This window comes from Triticum urartu, chromosome 3 (assembly GCF_003073215.2).
Source record: "Triticum urartu cultivar G1812 chromosome 3, Tu2.1, whole genome shotgun sequence".
Lineage (NCBI taxonomy): Eukaryota > Viridiplantae > Streptophyta > Magnoliopsida > Poales > Poaceae > Triticum > Triticum urartu.
In genome coordinates, this window is record NC_053024.1 from 700,739,283 (window position 1) to 700,754,617 (window position 15,335).

Below are 15,335 nucleotides of genomic sequence, written 5' to 3' on the forward strand. Positions count from 1 at the left end.
ATTAGGTTTCAAGAGGAACCTGATCCGGTTTGTATGTAAAGCGACTGCTGATTTATTCACTGGCCTTCAAATTTTGCGCACACTCGACATGTACTATTACATGAAACATGTCAAAATTGATTTTTTTTGGGCCCGTTTGCTATATGCTATATTTAAACCATTAAGTGCATTTATTTTATCTAATGGATATCACTAAAGTTTCGACTGCATGTACATGCAGTTATGACCAAAAGTAAATAAAAATATACTATGATGGTATTTGTATATGTTTAGCCCAAATACCATAAATTAAAAGCAGTCTCATACACTAGTGGTCTGAGATCTGGTTACCGGCATGTAGGTTATTGCCAGTTTAATTTTCAGGAATTCAAACGAACCAAAAATTCCAAGACTTGGCAATGGTGTCATTATATAGCCCTCAGAAGCTATCGTAAAAAAATTTGAGAATGCTTCACAAAATTTGTCATGAATATTGCTTACAAACTAGACCATTTTCGAGGAAGAAACTAGATTTCGAGAGGGCATGGGTAAGGTTTACATCGGAAGCGACCACTGCTTCCTCCATTGTCCTTCAATTTTTTCTCGCATTAAACACGCACCATTGCATGTAACTTGTCAAAATTTGGCATTTTCGGATGGTCATTTGTTATATTTAAGCCATTAAGTACCTCTCTAGAGTTTACTTGATATAATTCAATTTTGAATTACATGTACATGAAATTATAGACCAAAGTGGATTTGGAAATATTATTTGTGGTGTTTACTACTTGTGGTGTTTACTGGGATGTAGGTTACTGCCATTATAATTATAAGAAATTTAACTAAGCCTGGAGACTTGGCATGGAGTAATGATATGGTCACTAGAGGATGTGGTAAAAAATTGAGAATATTTTGTGAAAGTTTTCATGTAGGCTGCTTACAACCCGCACCATCTCCCATGAAGAAAATTATGTTTCGAGAAGGAACAAACAGGTTTGTATGTAAAGCGATCACTGCTTCCAATCTCAATAAACACTATTATGCGTGCCATGTAAAAATTTGGTTTTCTGTGTCCGTTATCTATATTTTCTCAATTTGAGACCCTATAGAATCACCTCCTCCTTCTCCATTACCTCCTCCACAATCACCTCCTCTGGTGGCACGAATCTCGGTGGCGGTCTCCGTGGCATTGGCGTGTTGGAACCCTGCGTACACCTCATCCATGCCAAAACCACTGGGCACAACCTCCACACCCACACCTCCTCCTCCATATCCTACAGACCCACCTCCTCCTTCAACACCTCCTCCTCCTCCTCCTCCCATGGCACTACCTCCTCCTCTTTCTCTGTTACCTCCTCTTATTACGCCACAATTTGAGAAGCATGACGTGCCTCCTCGGTGGCGGTCTCCTCTCAACACTTGGTTGTGATCAATTTGTAATACCTTTTGCCAGACCATTGCAGACGCCAAGCTCACTTTGGAAAGGGGAGGGGAGGTGGAAGCGATGGCGGCGCAGACTACATGGAGAGGAGGGGAATGGGAGCACCTAGGGTCACCTTCGTCACCCGTCTTAAATAGCATATTTTGGTCTCTTGTGTAGTGCGCTAGAGTGACGACATGAATGTGTCCTCACAAAATAGAAGGAAGAACCCAGGGGACTGATGGTTTTTTGCACATTCCCCACCCATAAGTCCGACGTGGCAGACGCGTTTGGGCACGCCCGAGCGTTCCCATATCCGCCCCGCATATGAGATGGACATGAGGGATGTCGGACAACCCATACGTTTGGGCTGGGTGTGTGGGGGACGGTTGAGTGGTGATTTTGTGGCCAGGTTGTGTTCCGGCTATCCGCCCAGACGTTTAGGGGGGGGGGCTTGAGGGGTTCGGTTGTAGAAGCTCTTACATGGAACTTCCAATGATGTAACTTTAATGTAGAAAAACTAAAGCATAAGCCTAAACCTAAAACACTAAAACCCAAACATTCTAAAAAACTAGCAAAAACACCAGTCACGGGCTAGCCAAAATGCCCGCACTGGTACTTTCCATAAGTCATCTAAAAATTACCATTGGAGGCCACAAAAGTCGCGACCGCCACTGATATTTTTGTTACTAGTGCCGGGCTGCAGTCCGTGTCAGCCACTAGTATTTTCATCCACAAAAGCCATGAGCCAAAATATGAGTGGCGGGCACATTTGCGAATGCAAAGTCACGTCCGCCACTGGTACTTGAGTTACAACTGGCAGGGACCGTGGGGTATGAATCCACGCCAGTGATTACTTCCTTTGGTGATCCAAAAATAGGGTAGAAAGGATTCTCTCCTTTTTTCCCAGAGGTGACCCTGAGTTATTGATCCCACGGGAGGATGATGCCCTTTAAGCTAGGGTCTTAAGCAAGCTTTTGTTAAAGAAATAATTCTAGCTTTTGACCGGATCGAAACCAAACAACTGTTGGAAGACAGTTATAATAAAAAATAGGCATGGGTATGAGGTCTTAATGCTTACAACCATATATTTGTGTTATGATTAGATATGATCTTAATTTGTGCTCTTGAAGACACCCATCAAGATGTGCTTGTTATGTACCGAAGTGGGGGATGTGTCCAAATTATGTCTTGACCGCACGCGTCCTGCATCAAAAGTTAGGTGTCCAACTAAATGCCCTATCTGTTGCACGGGGTTGCCTCGATAATTAAGATTGCTATAATCAGACAAAAGCATTGGACATTTATGACTACATGTCTTGTGCCCCAGGGATAGGATCCGTGTTACCGTACTAAACCTTTCTGTCACTAGTATTCACAATAACACTTCATGGTCTCCCTGCCCTTAGCCTCTCCATGGCTCGTCCTACGTGATTCTGGGTACCTGCATGGATGAAGAACGCGAACGAGACAAGAGACAACTATGGAACCATTTTATTTCACACATACGAGATGTTAATTCAATACCCTTCTGTTGATCCCCACAACAAATACTTCTGGTTGCAAGGCTTTTGCCTCAACCCATACCTTACCGAACTACTCACACATGAAGATCACACAAAGAACACATCATGAAGATTGATATATTGATAATATGTCTTACAATAGATGTCGTGTCTGATACACGATTACAAGTATGACTACATTGCTGAGAGCTATGGTGGAGGTGAAGGTGATGGCTATGGAGATGGGAAATGGCGGTGGCTAGGGTTGTTGAAGATGGCTACGGTGATGATGAAGATTGGTTGTTTCGGTGGCTCTCTGTTATCCATTTGGCGAAGGCACGTTTATAAAGGTTATTCAGGTGGACGAGGAGCATCGGTTTCCACGTCATACGGCCGGTCATATGAGCGGACAAGGTTGTATGGAATACCGTCTTTTCTGGTATTTCTTTTAGTGCACCTCCACTTGTTCCCTCTCCACAAATCCAAAATTCGAAACCGCTCGAGAAAAAACCTATGTTATTTTTCCTCGAAAAAAATAAAAAACCTATCTTGTGTGGCTATCGAGGCGGACAGAAGCACAGAGCCCCTGTCCAATTTCTTTCCCTTCATATCTATACCTAATAATAAAGGGCCTATTGCTTCTGGCGGTATGTCATTAAAATTGCAAAATATTACCCAATGCCACCTATAAGTGACAAAAACGTTTTGCACGGGATCCCCCGCCTGGGCCGGCCCAAGCATAGGAACCTACTATACCGTTTGGGCCGGCACATGTGCGCACGCCAGTTTTTTAGTTTCTTTTTTTATTTTTTTACTTTAAATAATTAGCAATTTCCAAAAGCTTTTGAAATTTTAAAAAACTGAGTATTTTTGAAATAAAATGTCCAAGAAAACATAAAATGTTTGTGAATTTAAAACATGCTCAGGATTTTTCTAAAAATATTCGCATATTCAAAGAAATGTTCGTGATTTTGGAAAAATGTTCATAAAATAAAAGAGTATATCAGTTTGAAAAAAAGTCCGTGTATTAAAAATTATTAATTAAACTGAAAAAATGTTTGCTAATTCGAAAAATATCGTAAATTTTGGAAAACATTTCTTGAATTACAAAAGAGTTTATTGTTTCATAAAATGTTTGTTGATTCAGAAAATGTTCATGCATTTCAAAAAATGTTCGTGGTTTTCAAAAAATATCCAACAATTTCGAAAAAAATGTTCCTCTATACTAGAATTGTTCGCCGATTCAAAAGAAAATGCTTAAAAACCGTCCGCAATGTAAAAAAATGTCACAATTTTTAAAGTTTTTTTTGTAAATAGTAAAAAATGTTCCCAAATTTGTGAAGTGTTCACGAATGATCGAATACGTAGTTAAACAGTAATGCTTCTGAGTGTTTGTGACTTACACCCGCGTGAATTTTGAAGAGTTAACTGCCGGGTGGATTGGAATATTATAGTATGCTTTTAAAACAACGTTTTCTGAATTTCATAATAATTCTTTGAAGTACCAAGTTTTTTCACAACCACGATATTTTTTCGAAAATGTGAACATTGCTTCAATTTTTAATAAATTTCAAAAAAGAAACATTTTCTTGTATTTGTGAACAAATTTCCAAATCATGCGATGATGAGATGTGAACAGAATATGATCATCGCCATTGAAGATTATGACTTCTTTTTCTCCCGTTGCAACGCACGGACTCTCTTTTGCTAATCATCGATCAGAAAAGAAAAAGATAGCATCTGCCTTTCTCCCAACAAGAAGAAACCGCCTAACAATTCCACCGTCTATGATTCTTTTCTGCCTGACCAGTGGGCCCAGCAGGTTGATCGGTGTCATCTGATCTGACTATATACTGCCTCCGTTCGCTTTGCTCCGTCCTGCCCACTCCCCCGCTCGCTTTCCGCCACACCCGCGAAAACCCTACCTCCGGAGGCAACGCCGGGCGAGATGAAGGGCGGCGGCGATATCGAGGCGGGCACCGCGGTACCGAAGGGGACGACGGAGAGCCCCGAGCTGCGCTGGGCGCTCATCCGGAAGATCTACGTCGTCCTCTGCCTGCAGCTGCTCCTCACCGCCGCCGTCGCGGTCGTCTTCGTCAAAGTCAGCAGCATCCCGCGTTTCTTCGTCTCCTCCTACGCCGGCCTCGGGCTGTACGTCTTCATCCTCGTCTTCCCCTTCGTCGGTGAGGCCTCAAACCATTTCTCCTCCATTACGAATTTGTGATCCAATTGCAGCGAGGGTTTTTTCTTTTTGGTAAAAGAAACAGAGCCTGTATGTCAAGGCCTACAGGGGCTGTACAAAATTAAGTTACGACATACAACAAGTGCGTTTTAAACGCCACAAAACAAATATGTTGCACAATTATCGGAATCCACGGTCCCAATTTGGTAGATCTGAAGAAGATTTTCGTTTCGCTCTGTGAACTAGCCACTGGAGCTCTTTCTTGATTGTACGCCTGCAAGCATAAAGACTTGGAGTGAATCCCCTGAAAATAAAAGGTCGTTGCTTCCGGGCATTTCGACGAATTTGTATGCGTGCCATTTCATCATGTCCTTCCCGCAAAAAATAAAAGATTTAATTATGTCCGATTTTGAGGGCCTTGGTCACAGGACAGGACTAACTTTCCCTTTGCTTTCTTTGCATTCTCGTCCCTGCAAAGCTATGGATTACAACTCCTGTTTTTTGCAGGAACGTCCCATGCACTCTTAATTTTGCTATACTACTGTAGATTGGGACGTGGTAGCTTTGTGAATTGCAGCTGGAAGTTATTCTGTTTCTAAAATGCCTGTTAATTTTTGGTATGCAGTGCTGTGCCACTTGCTAAAATGCTTGTTGTTTTTACGCAGTGCTGTGCCCGCTGCACATCTACCGCCAGAAGCACCCAATCAACTTGCTGCTTCTTGGCGTCTTCACAGTGGCCATCAGCTTCTCTGTGGGCTTGACATGTGCCTTTACCAGTGGTACTCTTTCTGCTCCTAGCTTCTTCTTGAGTCGCTCTGCTGCTTATGTAAATCAGCACATGCTATCATCAGAATCTGATAGCTCCTGCACCATCAAATTCTTGAGTCACATCTGCCAACTCCTAGCCTGTTCACCATGTGCCTTTAATGCCCCTCTCATTGTGTTAATTCATTACATATCCATGGCTAGTAGATATTTTCGTACTATTAGCTTCCTACTGTTATCGTATGGCAATTGTGCTAGTCACCATGTGCGACAATTGATAGTTTCATACTGTTATTGTGAAGCATTTTGTTTGCGTGTGGACTGGGTTCAGAAATACATCCGCTGCCAATTTGCCATACCTGTGCAAATGGTAGACACGGCCAGGCAGCCCATGTGACTGTAGTTGATGCATTTTCCTAGTCTGTGTTGAGGGCAAATTGTAGTTGTTGGTCACGATTTATGATTGATATGCTTGTCTGAGTTAGAAGCATTTGTAGTATTGCCAGCTAGCAGGATTACCTTTTTAGAAGAGCTGGCTTTGCTATTTTCAGCGGTTACTTTTTCACTAAGAAACTGGCAAACAGTAACCTTTGCTTTTCATAGAACATTGGTTGGAACTTGCATATATTTTTACTGTTTCTTCCGGCAACTATTTGTTTTAAGATACATAGTGTTATGATAGCAATAATATGTCAGCCGAGCTGCTCTTTGATCTGAAGGGCCGATTTGTCCAATAATATGCCAGCCGAGCTGCTCAAGTTGACATGGTTTTGGTAAGGACGTGATTTAGGTTGCAGGACTAGCTTAAACTTTTATCAAGATAGAAAGGATTTTCAGTTGATATATCATACTAGTGTCGTGATAAGACAATAGATGCTTCATGCATGTGCTGGTTAAATCTCATTGGATTAAAGTGATTGAAAATACATAATCTTTCGATTTAGACATAGTTATATTGACAGGCACTCTGTGATCTGTCATCCATTTGTGTTTGCGTTAGTGTTCACCACTGCATTTTGGGGTTGTACCAATTCCAAGGTTCTTTCTATCTTGTACCACATCGCAGGAGGTTGCTGCTAGTTTGCTTCTTCAATGCATCACTGCCATTTACTTCAGATTTTAGCATGCATGTGCTTTATTGTTTAGTCAAATTTACATGATAGTTCATTTAGAGATGTATGCGATGGTAAGAAAGCAATTAGTTCATTTAGTAGCCGTCCTCTTATATATATGTGTGTGTGTTTTGTACTTTGTTGGTAGGATGGGTTTTCTTTGATAAAGAACCACTGCTAAAATAGTCCGCTATGTGTGCAGGCAAGGTCATTTTGCAGGCTGGGATTCTTACAATTGTGGTTGTCTTGAGCCTCACTGCTTACACCTTCTGGGCTGCAAGGAGGGGCAAGGACTTTAGCTTCCTTGGTCCTTTCCTATTTGCTTCTCTGATGATTTTGCTCGTCTTTGCTTTCATTCAGGTTAGATGCCGTCCGTTCCCTTCTCTAGTTAGGTGTGTCGCCCATTTACCTATCAGTCTTCTCTATTCTATAATGCAAGTACTGATCATGACTTCTGTTTGCAGATCTTCTTCCCGCTGGGCAAGCTCTCTCACATGATCTATGGCACGCTGGCGGCACTCATCTTCAGTGGCTACATTGTCTATGACACGGGCAGCATCATCAAGCGTTACAAGTATGACGAGTATGTCTGGGCTGCCGTCACGCTCTACCTTGACATCATCAATCTGTTCCTGGGCCTGCTGACTCTGTTTAGGGCGTGTGACAACTAGGCACGTCTCCCTGCCCCTGCTCTCTCGTGCTTCAAATCCCGTCGACGAATTTGGTATCCTGATGAGTCTTTGACATGAAGAATTGTATAGTCTGGTCTGTCTCGCTGGCACGGTGAAAATGTTGCTTACTTTAGTTGAGTTGATCCCTAGTAGAGAGAAAACGTAAGAAAACCGTGCGCCGGTTCTATCCTATGGATGGTGGATGTGATGTTGTCTTTAGATGTGCTGGATTGGTCGATTGGTGGTCCTGGGTTTATTTAGCTGGGTCTTTGACATGCTGGATTGGTGGTACTGGGTTTCTGATATCATTTATGTAGCTGCGTGGCTTCAGGACGAGGGCGATATTGTTTCCTAGCACATATGAATTGGTCTCTTGGCCCGTTTTGTGGATGGTGTTACTCGTGGACTATATATGAAATACTCCCTCCGGTCCTTTTTATTCTGCATATAAGAATTGTTTGAAGTCAAACTCTACAAAGTTTGACCATATTTATATGAAAAAATATCAACATCTACCATGATAAAGTTATACAACATGAAACTTTTAAGTCATGACGCATCTACTAGTATTGATTTCACATTGTGAATGTTGGTTTTTTGTTATAAAGTTGGGCAAACTTTACGAAGCTTGACTTCAGACAAATCTAATATGCAAACTAAAAAGGATCGGAGGGAGTAAATGAACAATCAGACCTATTCTACGCCAGAACTTTTTTTTTGAAAGATCCGGGGTTTCCGGCTTCATTGATTTAGAAGAAAGCAGCGGGAGAACAGGGGGTGATCAAGCGATCATGGATGCAGTTTGAGAAATGAAAATGAAAACTACAGGGTGACCGACTTAGCCCTCGGCCTAATCTCTCGCTACATATTCCCCAAAGGGGGGCTCTAGGCATGTTGCTCCCGCCATTCTCCATAGCTCGATCGTGTTCCTGATGAAGTGCAACACGTCTTTAGCATGGGGGAGTTTGTTGTTGAAAACACATGCATTTCTCTCCTTCCATATCTCCCAGGCTATCAGCATCATCATCGTCTTGAGCCCTTTCCTGGAGTTTGATGGTGCTAGTTGGACTGTTTTTTTCCAGTGCCTCAGCAATGAGTGGCTCGTTGTTCTGGCAAGCTGCAGGGCTGCACATCCATTCCAGGAGGATGCCGCCTCCCAAACCGACCGTGCGAGTGGGCAATCCCAGAGTAGGTGCATAGAACATTCGAGATTTCTGAGACAGAGAGCGCAAAAGTAACCGTTTGGCCACCCGCGCCGCTGCAGGCGATCATTGCACCAGAGTCTGTCTTGGAGGAGAAGCCATGCAAACATCTTAACGGTTCCAGGGGCCCAAGCCTTCCAGATTGCCGCCTTGATTCCGGGATTAGGGGCATCGCCTGCCTGCAGTTTGTAAGCAGCACTGGCAGTATAGACGTTTCCACCACCTGCCACCCAGGTGATCGAGTCTTCCTCCATTGTTAGTGCGACGTTGGCCCTGCGAAGCTTTCGCCAGAGCTGCAGGTACTGAACCACCATTTCGGCCCTATTGCCATGCTGCAGGTCTTGAATCCATTTGTCATTTGCCAGGGCCTCTTGAACTGTCCCGCCCTTGCCACGCGAGTGCTGGAAAAGAGTTGGGAACTCTTGGCATAGAGGCATTGATCCCAACCAAGAGCTTGTCCAAAAAGTGGCTGTTCTTCCGTTTCCCAGCTGCACTGAGGTGGCCGATGCAAAGAGCACACGATCGTCGTGATCGCATGGGACGGGAAAGCTCATCCAGGGGTTATGCTGTTGCTGCCATGAAAGCCAGAGCCATCGCATCCGCAGGGCCGCGCCAAAACGGTGGAGATCCAGGATGCCCAGCCCTCCCTTGTCCACCGACCGGCATACCTTATCCCAAGCCACCTTGCATTTGGCCCCGGTGATTTTCTCGTCCTGCGCCCACCCAGAGGAACTGCTTGCGAGCCTTGTCCACTTCTCTTAGGATTTTCTTTGGGACCTTGAGGACGGTCATGGCAAACACTGGCAGCGCAGTTAGCACTGCACGCACGAGGACTCGCCTGCCAGCCATGCTCATGAGCCGACCCTTCCATCCTGCCAGCCTAGATCGAATTCGGTCGGTTATGAATTGGAAGTGCACCAGCCTTAATTTTCTCCTGGAAATGGGCAGTCCAAGATAGGTGGTTGGAAAAGAGGTTTGCTGTCCTCCGAAACTAGCAAGCACCTCAGACAGCTAAATGTCATTGCAGTTTATTGGAATCACCGAAGACTTAGCCTGGTTCAGTTTGAGCCCCGTGCAGTCGCCAAATTTTTTCAGTAGAAAAAGCAGCGTTTCCACTTCTTCCTTCTCTGGATTTGCAAAGATCACCGCATCATCCGCGTATAGGCTGGCTCTCATGCTGATCCCCCGACCTGGCAGCGGAGCCATTGCTCCCTCCGCTGCAGCGGCTGCGAGCAGGTGGTGCAACGGGTCGATTGCCATGATGAAGAGCAGCGGAGAGAGGGGATCGCCTTGTCTGAAACCGCACCTGTGGGAGATCTGCGGTCCAGGGACTCCGTTGAGCATGCATGACGACGATGCCGTAGATAGCAGCAGTGCGATCCAGTCACGCCATCTTGGTGGGAAGCCCATCCGCTCCATCAGCTCGAACATGTACTCCCAAGAGACTGAATCGAAGGCCTTTGCTATGTCCAGTTTGAAAAACAGAGCCTTCTTGTTCATGCGGTGCAGCATCCTTACTAAACTTTGAACGTATTGGAAGCTGTCGTGGATGCACTTCCCTTTTTGAAATGCCGTCTGTGCCGGGGAGATGATTGCACTGAGGGCCCCGGACAGCCTAGTCGAGAGCACCTTTGAGATTAGTATTGCGATTGAGTGTATGAGGCTGATCGGCCGGAAATGTCCCACTTCAAAAGCACCGTTTTTCTTGGGCAGGAGCACATTGAGGGCAGTGTTGAGGCTTGCAAAGTTTTGCCCTGAGAGGTGATAGAATTTTTGAAAAACAGCCATGATGTCCTCTTTGATTATATGCCAACAAGATCTAAAAAAATGGCCATTGAAACCGTCCGGACCCAGGGCTTTATCCGCTGGGGAGTCGACTATCGCTGCCCAAACTTCTGCGTGCGAGAAGGGAGCGTCCAAACCCTGCGGGTCGATCCTCGGGACGTTTATCCTGTCCCAGTTTAGGGTTGCTTGGCGTGATTCCTGTTTGCCCAGACTGCTTTGGAAGTGATCATGAATCATTTTTTCTTTTTCGTCATGTTCGTAAGCCACTGTGGTGCCGCTTGCAAGAGAATGAATGTAGTTTTTTCCGCTTCTTGCTCTCATTTTAGTGTGGAAAAACTTAGTGCTCGCATCACCAACCCGCGGCCATGTGATCCTTGAAGCTTAACTCCTCCGTGCTCTCTCAATGGCTGCCAACCCTAGGACCTTGAGCTTCAGCTGCTTTCTGAGGTTGATCTCGGCTGCCGATAGTCTTCTGCTCTCCTGGGCTAGATCAAGCAAACGGATGACTTCATTTGCTATGTGAAACTGCATGGTTGCCCTCCCAAAAGTGGTTTTGCTCCATATCTTCAGGTCCGCCGCCGTCCTCTCAAGCTTCTTCTTCACCCTGACAAAAGGGCAGTCATGGTGCACTGGCCGTTGCCACGCTCGCAGAACAGTTTCTGTGAAGCGGGGGAAGCGCGGCCAGAAACTCTCAAACCTGAAACGTGCATGTCTGCATGGCTTGCTTGCGGCTGTCAGGTACAGCGGGCAATGATCCGAAAAAGATGTAGATGCAGCCACTAGGATGTGATCAGGGTGCAGTACTTCCCAGTGCTCGTTGCAGAACACTTTGTCGATGCTGCAAAGCGTTGGCACTTCTCTTTCGTTGCTCCAAGTGAAACGTCGGTTTTTGCATTTTATCTCCCTCAGTCCAGCTTGATCAATGGCCCTCCTGAACTTTCAATCATTCTTCTGTTTATATTGGCATTGTTCTTGTCAGCAGCCTGGTAGATCATGTTAAAATCGCCATTGATCATCCATGGCCCTGCCGTAGATGGAGCTGTCGCAGCGATTTCAGCCAGGAAGCTATCTTTCTGGGCGTCATCTGTTGGCCCATACACCGTGGTGATCCAGAAGTGCGGCCCAGAGTGGAGCTCAAGAACCCTAGCCGTAATGGAGAACCTTCCTATGCTATGAGAAACTACGCCGACTACCGTTTTGTCCCAGAAAATGGCCGCACCCCCTCTAGTACCTACAGCTGGGAGGACGACGCAGCCTTGCAGCGAGGAGCCACCGATCTCCCTGGCCATCGCCGTCGACCACACCTCTATCTTGGTCTCCTGCAAACACAACATTGCTAATCTATGCGCGGTGGCCACGCCGTTGATCGCAGTACGCTTCGCAGGGCAGTTTAGTCCCCTAACATTTCATGACATGAAGTTCATGGTATTGTCATTCATCTAAAAACCAGTTGTTGTTCCGCCAGCTGAAAAAACTACTAATGCAGGGACGAAACACCATCACATACAGCCTGGGGCGGCGACGGCCACCAGTAGGCCCAAAACCCCGTCGCCACGCAGCTAACCACATCATCGAGGAACTAAACATTGACACTAAACCTAGCTCAAGCCGGTTCAAGACCAGCCGCTGGCGGATCCTAGCTACATCTGATAATGCTAACATTACTACACTTGCAGAATCTCCTCAGCATCTGCCAGACCTGCCATGCCTGCCGCGATCTTGAGAGCGCCTTGATCGAGGCCGGTGAGCTTTGCAATGGCAGCGATGTTGCCCTCCGACAGTGGCTCTTGGAAGCACTTCATGATCTGGGCGGCCGCTTTTGGTGTCATCTTGTCCTTTGGGCCGAGCTCGCCAAGCTCCTGGATGAGGCGCAGCACCGCCCTCTGGGCCACTAGGGTGGTGATGCCTGCCGCAGCCTGACGTGCGCTCCGGCGAGAGGGGGCCGAGAGAGCCCTGGACTTTGGCGGAGTAGGGTGGCGAGGGCGCGGAGGCTGGCACGGAAGAATGGGTGCGGGCACCGCCTCGAATAGCTGAGCCGCCTGCTCATTGCGGCTGTCGATCACCATCTCGCCCACCTGCTGGGTCACCGCATCCAGCTGGAAGCCCACCGTGGCTGCTGCAGGGGAGCTGACGCAGGGCAGCAAGCACGGCAGCATCGCCAGGCTCTCAAGCTCCCCTGGCTTGACACTCAGGCGGGATGGAGGGAGCGACCACCGTCTTCGAAAGCAAGAGGGGTGCGCAGGGCTTCGATCATCGCGTTCTTCATCTCCAACTGCATGCAGTCCGTGCGCGGGGGCGGCGAGAGGGCGCGCCCCGAGTCGGAGAAGGAGAAGAATTAAGCGACCGGGTCCGCTTCAGCCGGTGCAGCCTGCACCAGTCGAAGCGGCTTGGGCGGCGTGGCGCGCAGAGTGTTGGTGTTGGAGCTCGAACCCTCCTCCTTGCAGCCCACGGAGCGGCAGCTTCCAACCGGGGTGCGGCTGCGCTGGCGATGCACGCTGTTGACGACGCCATCGCCGCCGCTCCTGGCGTGGCAGCCATGCCCGAGCAGCCGATCCCTCCAGGACCGGCTCGAACCTCCGCTCCCACCATCACCATTGCGGTCTCGATCGGAGCCGCCCAAGATCGGGCCGCAGCCAGCCGGGCCGGCACGCGGCGCGGAGCTGCGCGCCCGGCCCTGGCCGTCCTCCACATGGGCGACCCAGGTGCCCGGCTCGACGCGGGGGAGCGGGCGGTCGTCGCTGTCATCGGAAGAAGGCAGGCCACTCTGCCCCGAGTGGGAGGAGCGCGGCGAAAGGGGCGACCAGTCCTTGAGCAGGTCGACGTGGATCAGCATGTCGTAGCGCGTGCTCCAGGCGGCGGAGGAACACGGCGGTCGTCGGGGGCGATGCCGATGATCTCATCTGAGCGGTCGGCGCCGCGCTTGAGCACCCAGAGGGCGCGCTTGGTTGGGATGTGGGCAACATCCCAGACCCAGAGCCAGCACGCGAAGGTTTTGGTGTGCCCCTCTCGAGAGTGCGCGAGTCCAGCCGGTCGACGCGGCCGATGTCGCCGAGGGCCTCCTCGGCACCCGGCAGGTTCCAGAATTGCATCGGCAGGTCTTCTATCACCACGCGCACGTGATGGTTGAACTTGAGGATTGTGGCGTGGTCGTCTTCATTCCATGCCCTGATGAAGTACTTGCAGCCGTCGACCTTGATGACGGCGCGCCGCACGGCATTGTCCCGGTGCGCGGGGAGGTCGAAGTGGACGAGGAAGGCTTCGGGCTGGTGCGCCGTGACGCGCAGCTGATGCGGGCCGGTGGAGAGCTGCTCGAAGATCACCCTGCCGACGGCCACTGGGGTGGTGGAGTGCGAGCGGTCGGCAGCGGTGAGGCTGACGGCGTGCTGGCGCAGAACGTGCTCCTCGAGCTCCAGCGCCGGTGTGGCCACGATCACCCGGTGGCTCTCACGTGGCCGCCTGGCCGGATCGCACAGGAGCAGGCGATTCATGTCGGGGTGGGGGGCGCCGCCGGGAAGACGAGGCGGTCTTGGACCGGGGCGCGCGCGGCAGCGGGCAGCTTCAGGCGATCTTGAGCAGGACCCCCGGGCCCTCCGTTCCGAGGGTTCTGCGGGCACTCCTTGTCGTAATGCCCAACGCGCTTGCAGATGATGCAGCGGAGGGGATCATGACAATCTACCCGGCGGTGGAGCTCACTGAGGCAGCGGAAGCATTTGCCTTTGAAACGGCTTAAGAAGGCCTTCCTGCCTCCGCCCGTATTGGATGAGCCGCGGCGGTCCGAGCGCTGCCGCAGAGGGCGCTTCCTTTGATCCGACGAGCATGAGCGGGGCCTCCCTTTCTTTCGGGAGCGGACCTCCGTCCATCCATCGCCCGTCGCGCCTGCCTGTCCCGAAGAGGAAACGGGGGCAGGGGAGTCGCGGCGGACAACCAGGGATTTAAGGCGCACCGCCCCCCCGCAAGGGGAACCGCAAGGATCCGGCGGTCCCAGCGACGCACCTGCCCTGGGGCGGCCGTCCCGGTGCAGTATTCGCGGCGTCGAGGCCGGATCTGACGCAGCAGTCGTCGAGGCCGCGGACCACGGGGAGGAGGGGGGTCGAGGGTCCAACGGTCCGAGGCGCGCCCCCACCGGGCTGCGGGGAGCACCGGCCGAGGCGAGCAGGGTTTCCGGCGGAGGAGCTGGCGGCCATAATGGCTGGATCTGGTGGCCGCCGCGGCCAGAGCGGCGCGCGGTGCAGGGGAGAGGAGGGGAGAGTGTGGGAAGATGGAGCGGCAGTTTCCCTACGCCAGAACTTAAGGACACCCGTTATCATGTAAACCACTTAGTAACTCTATCAGTTTTCATATCTGTGGCCTCTGACATATGAAATATAGAGGCTGCGAAGACAAAAGGAAAACTCACATTACATGTGTATTCCACCTGCCATTGACTACAACGGTTCTTTTTGTCAACAAACTAATTCAGAACATGTTTAATTCAGACTTCAGTTTGAACACAAACAGAAGGATTTTTCACTGCAGACCATTTGTATCAAATTGTGCATAGAAACACATCGTTGTAGGTCCGTCCTTTTGAAAGCAAAGCGCAACCAAACAATTGTCATTTCTTATCTGACTTTTCACCTCCCAATACACCCATAATACCACCCCATGCCAAATTTCACTCTTTTGGAACAAATTTAGGTTTGATTCATTTTTTATGAAAAATGTAAAAATGCAA

General features: G+C 48.9%; 1 protein-coding gene and 1 pseudogene across 1 annotated transcript; one reads left to right on the forward strand and one right to left on the reverse strand.

The window, feature by feature from the left end:
* The first annotated feature begins 4,767 nt into the window (after positions 1-4,767).
* Positions 4,768-8,193, forward strand: LOC125546016 (protein LIFEGUARD 2-like). The gene is made up of 4 exons (XM_048710091.1): positions 4,768-5,087; positions 5,752-5,865; positions 7,166-7,323; positions 7,428-8,193. The coding sequence occupies exons 1-4, from the start codon at positions 4,853-4,855 to the stop codon at positions 7,632-7,634; spliced, it is 714 nt and encodes a 237-aa protein (XP_048566048.1). The 5' UTR covers positions 4,768-4,852; the 3' UTR covers positions 7,635-8,193.
* A 4,471-nt stretch (positions 8,194-12,664) lies between these two features.
* Positions 12,665-13,710, reverse strand: LOC125547221 (annotated as a pseudogene).
* Between the last annotated feature and the right edge of the window lie 1,625 nt (positions 13,711-15,335).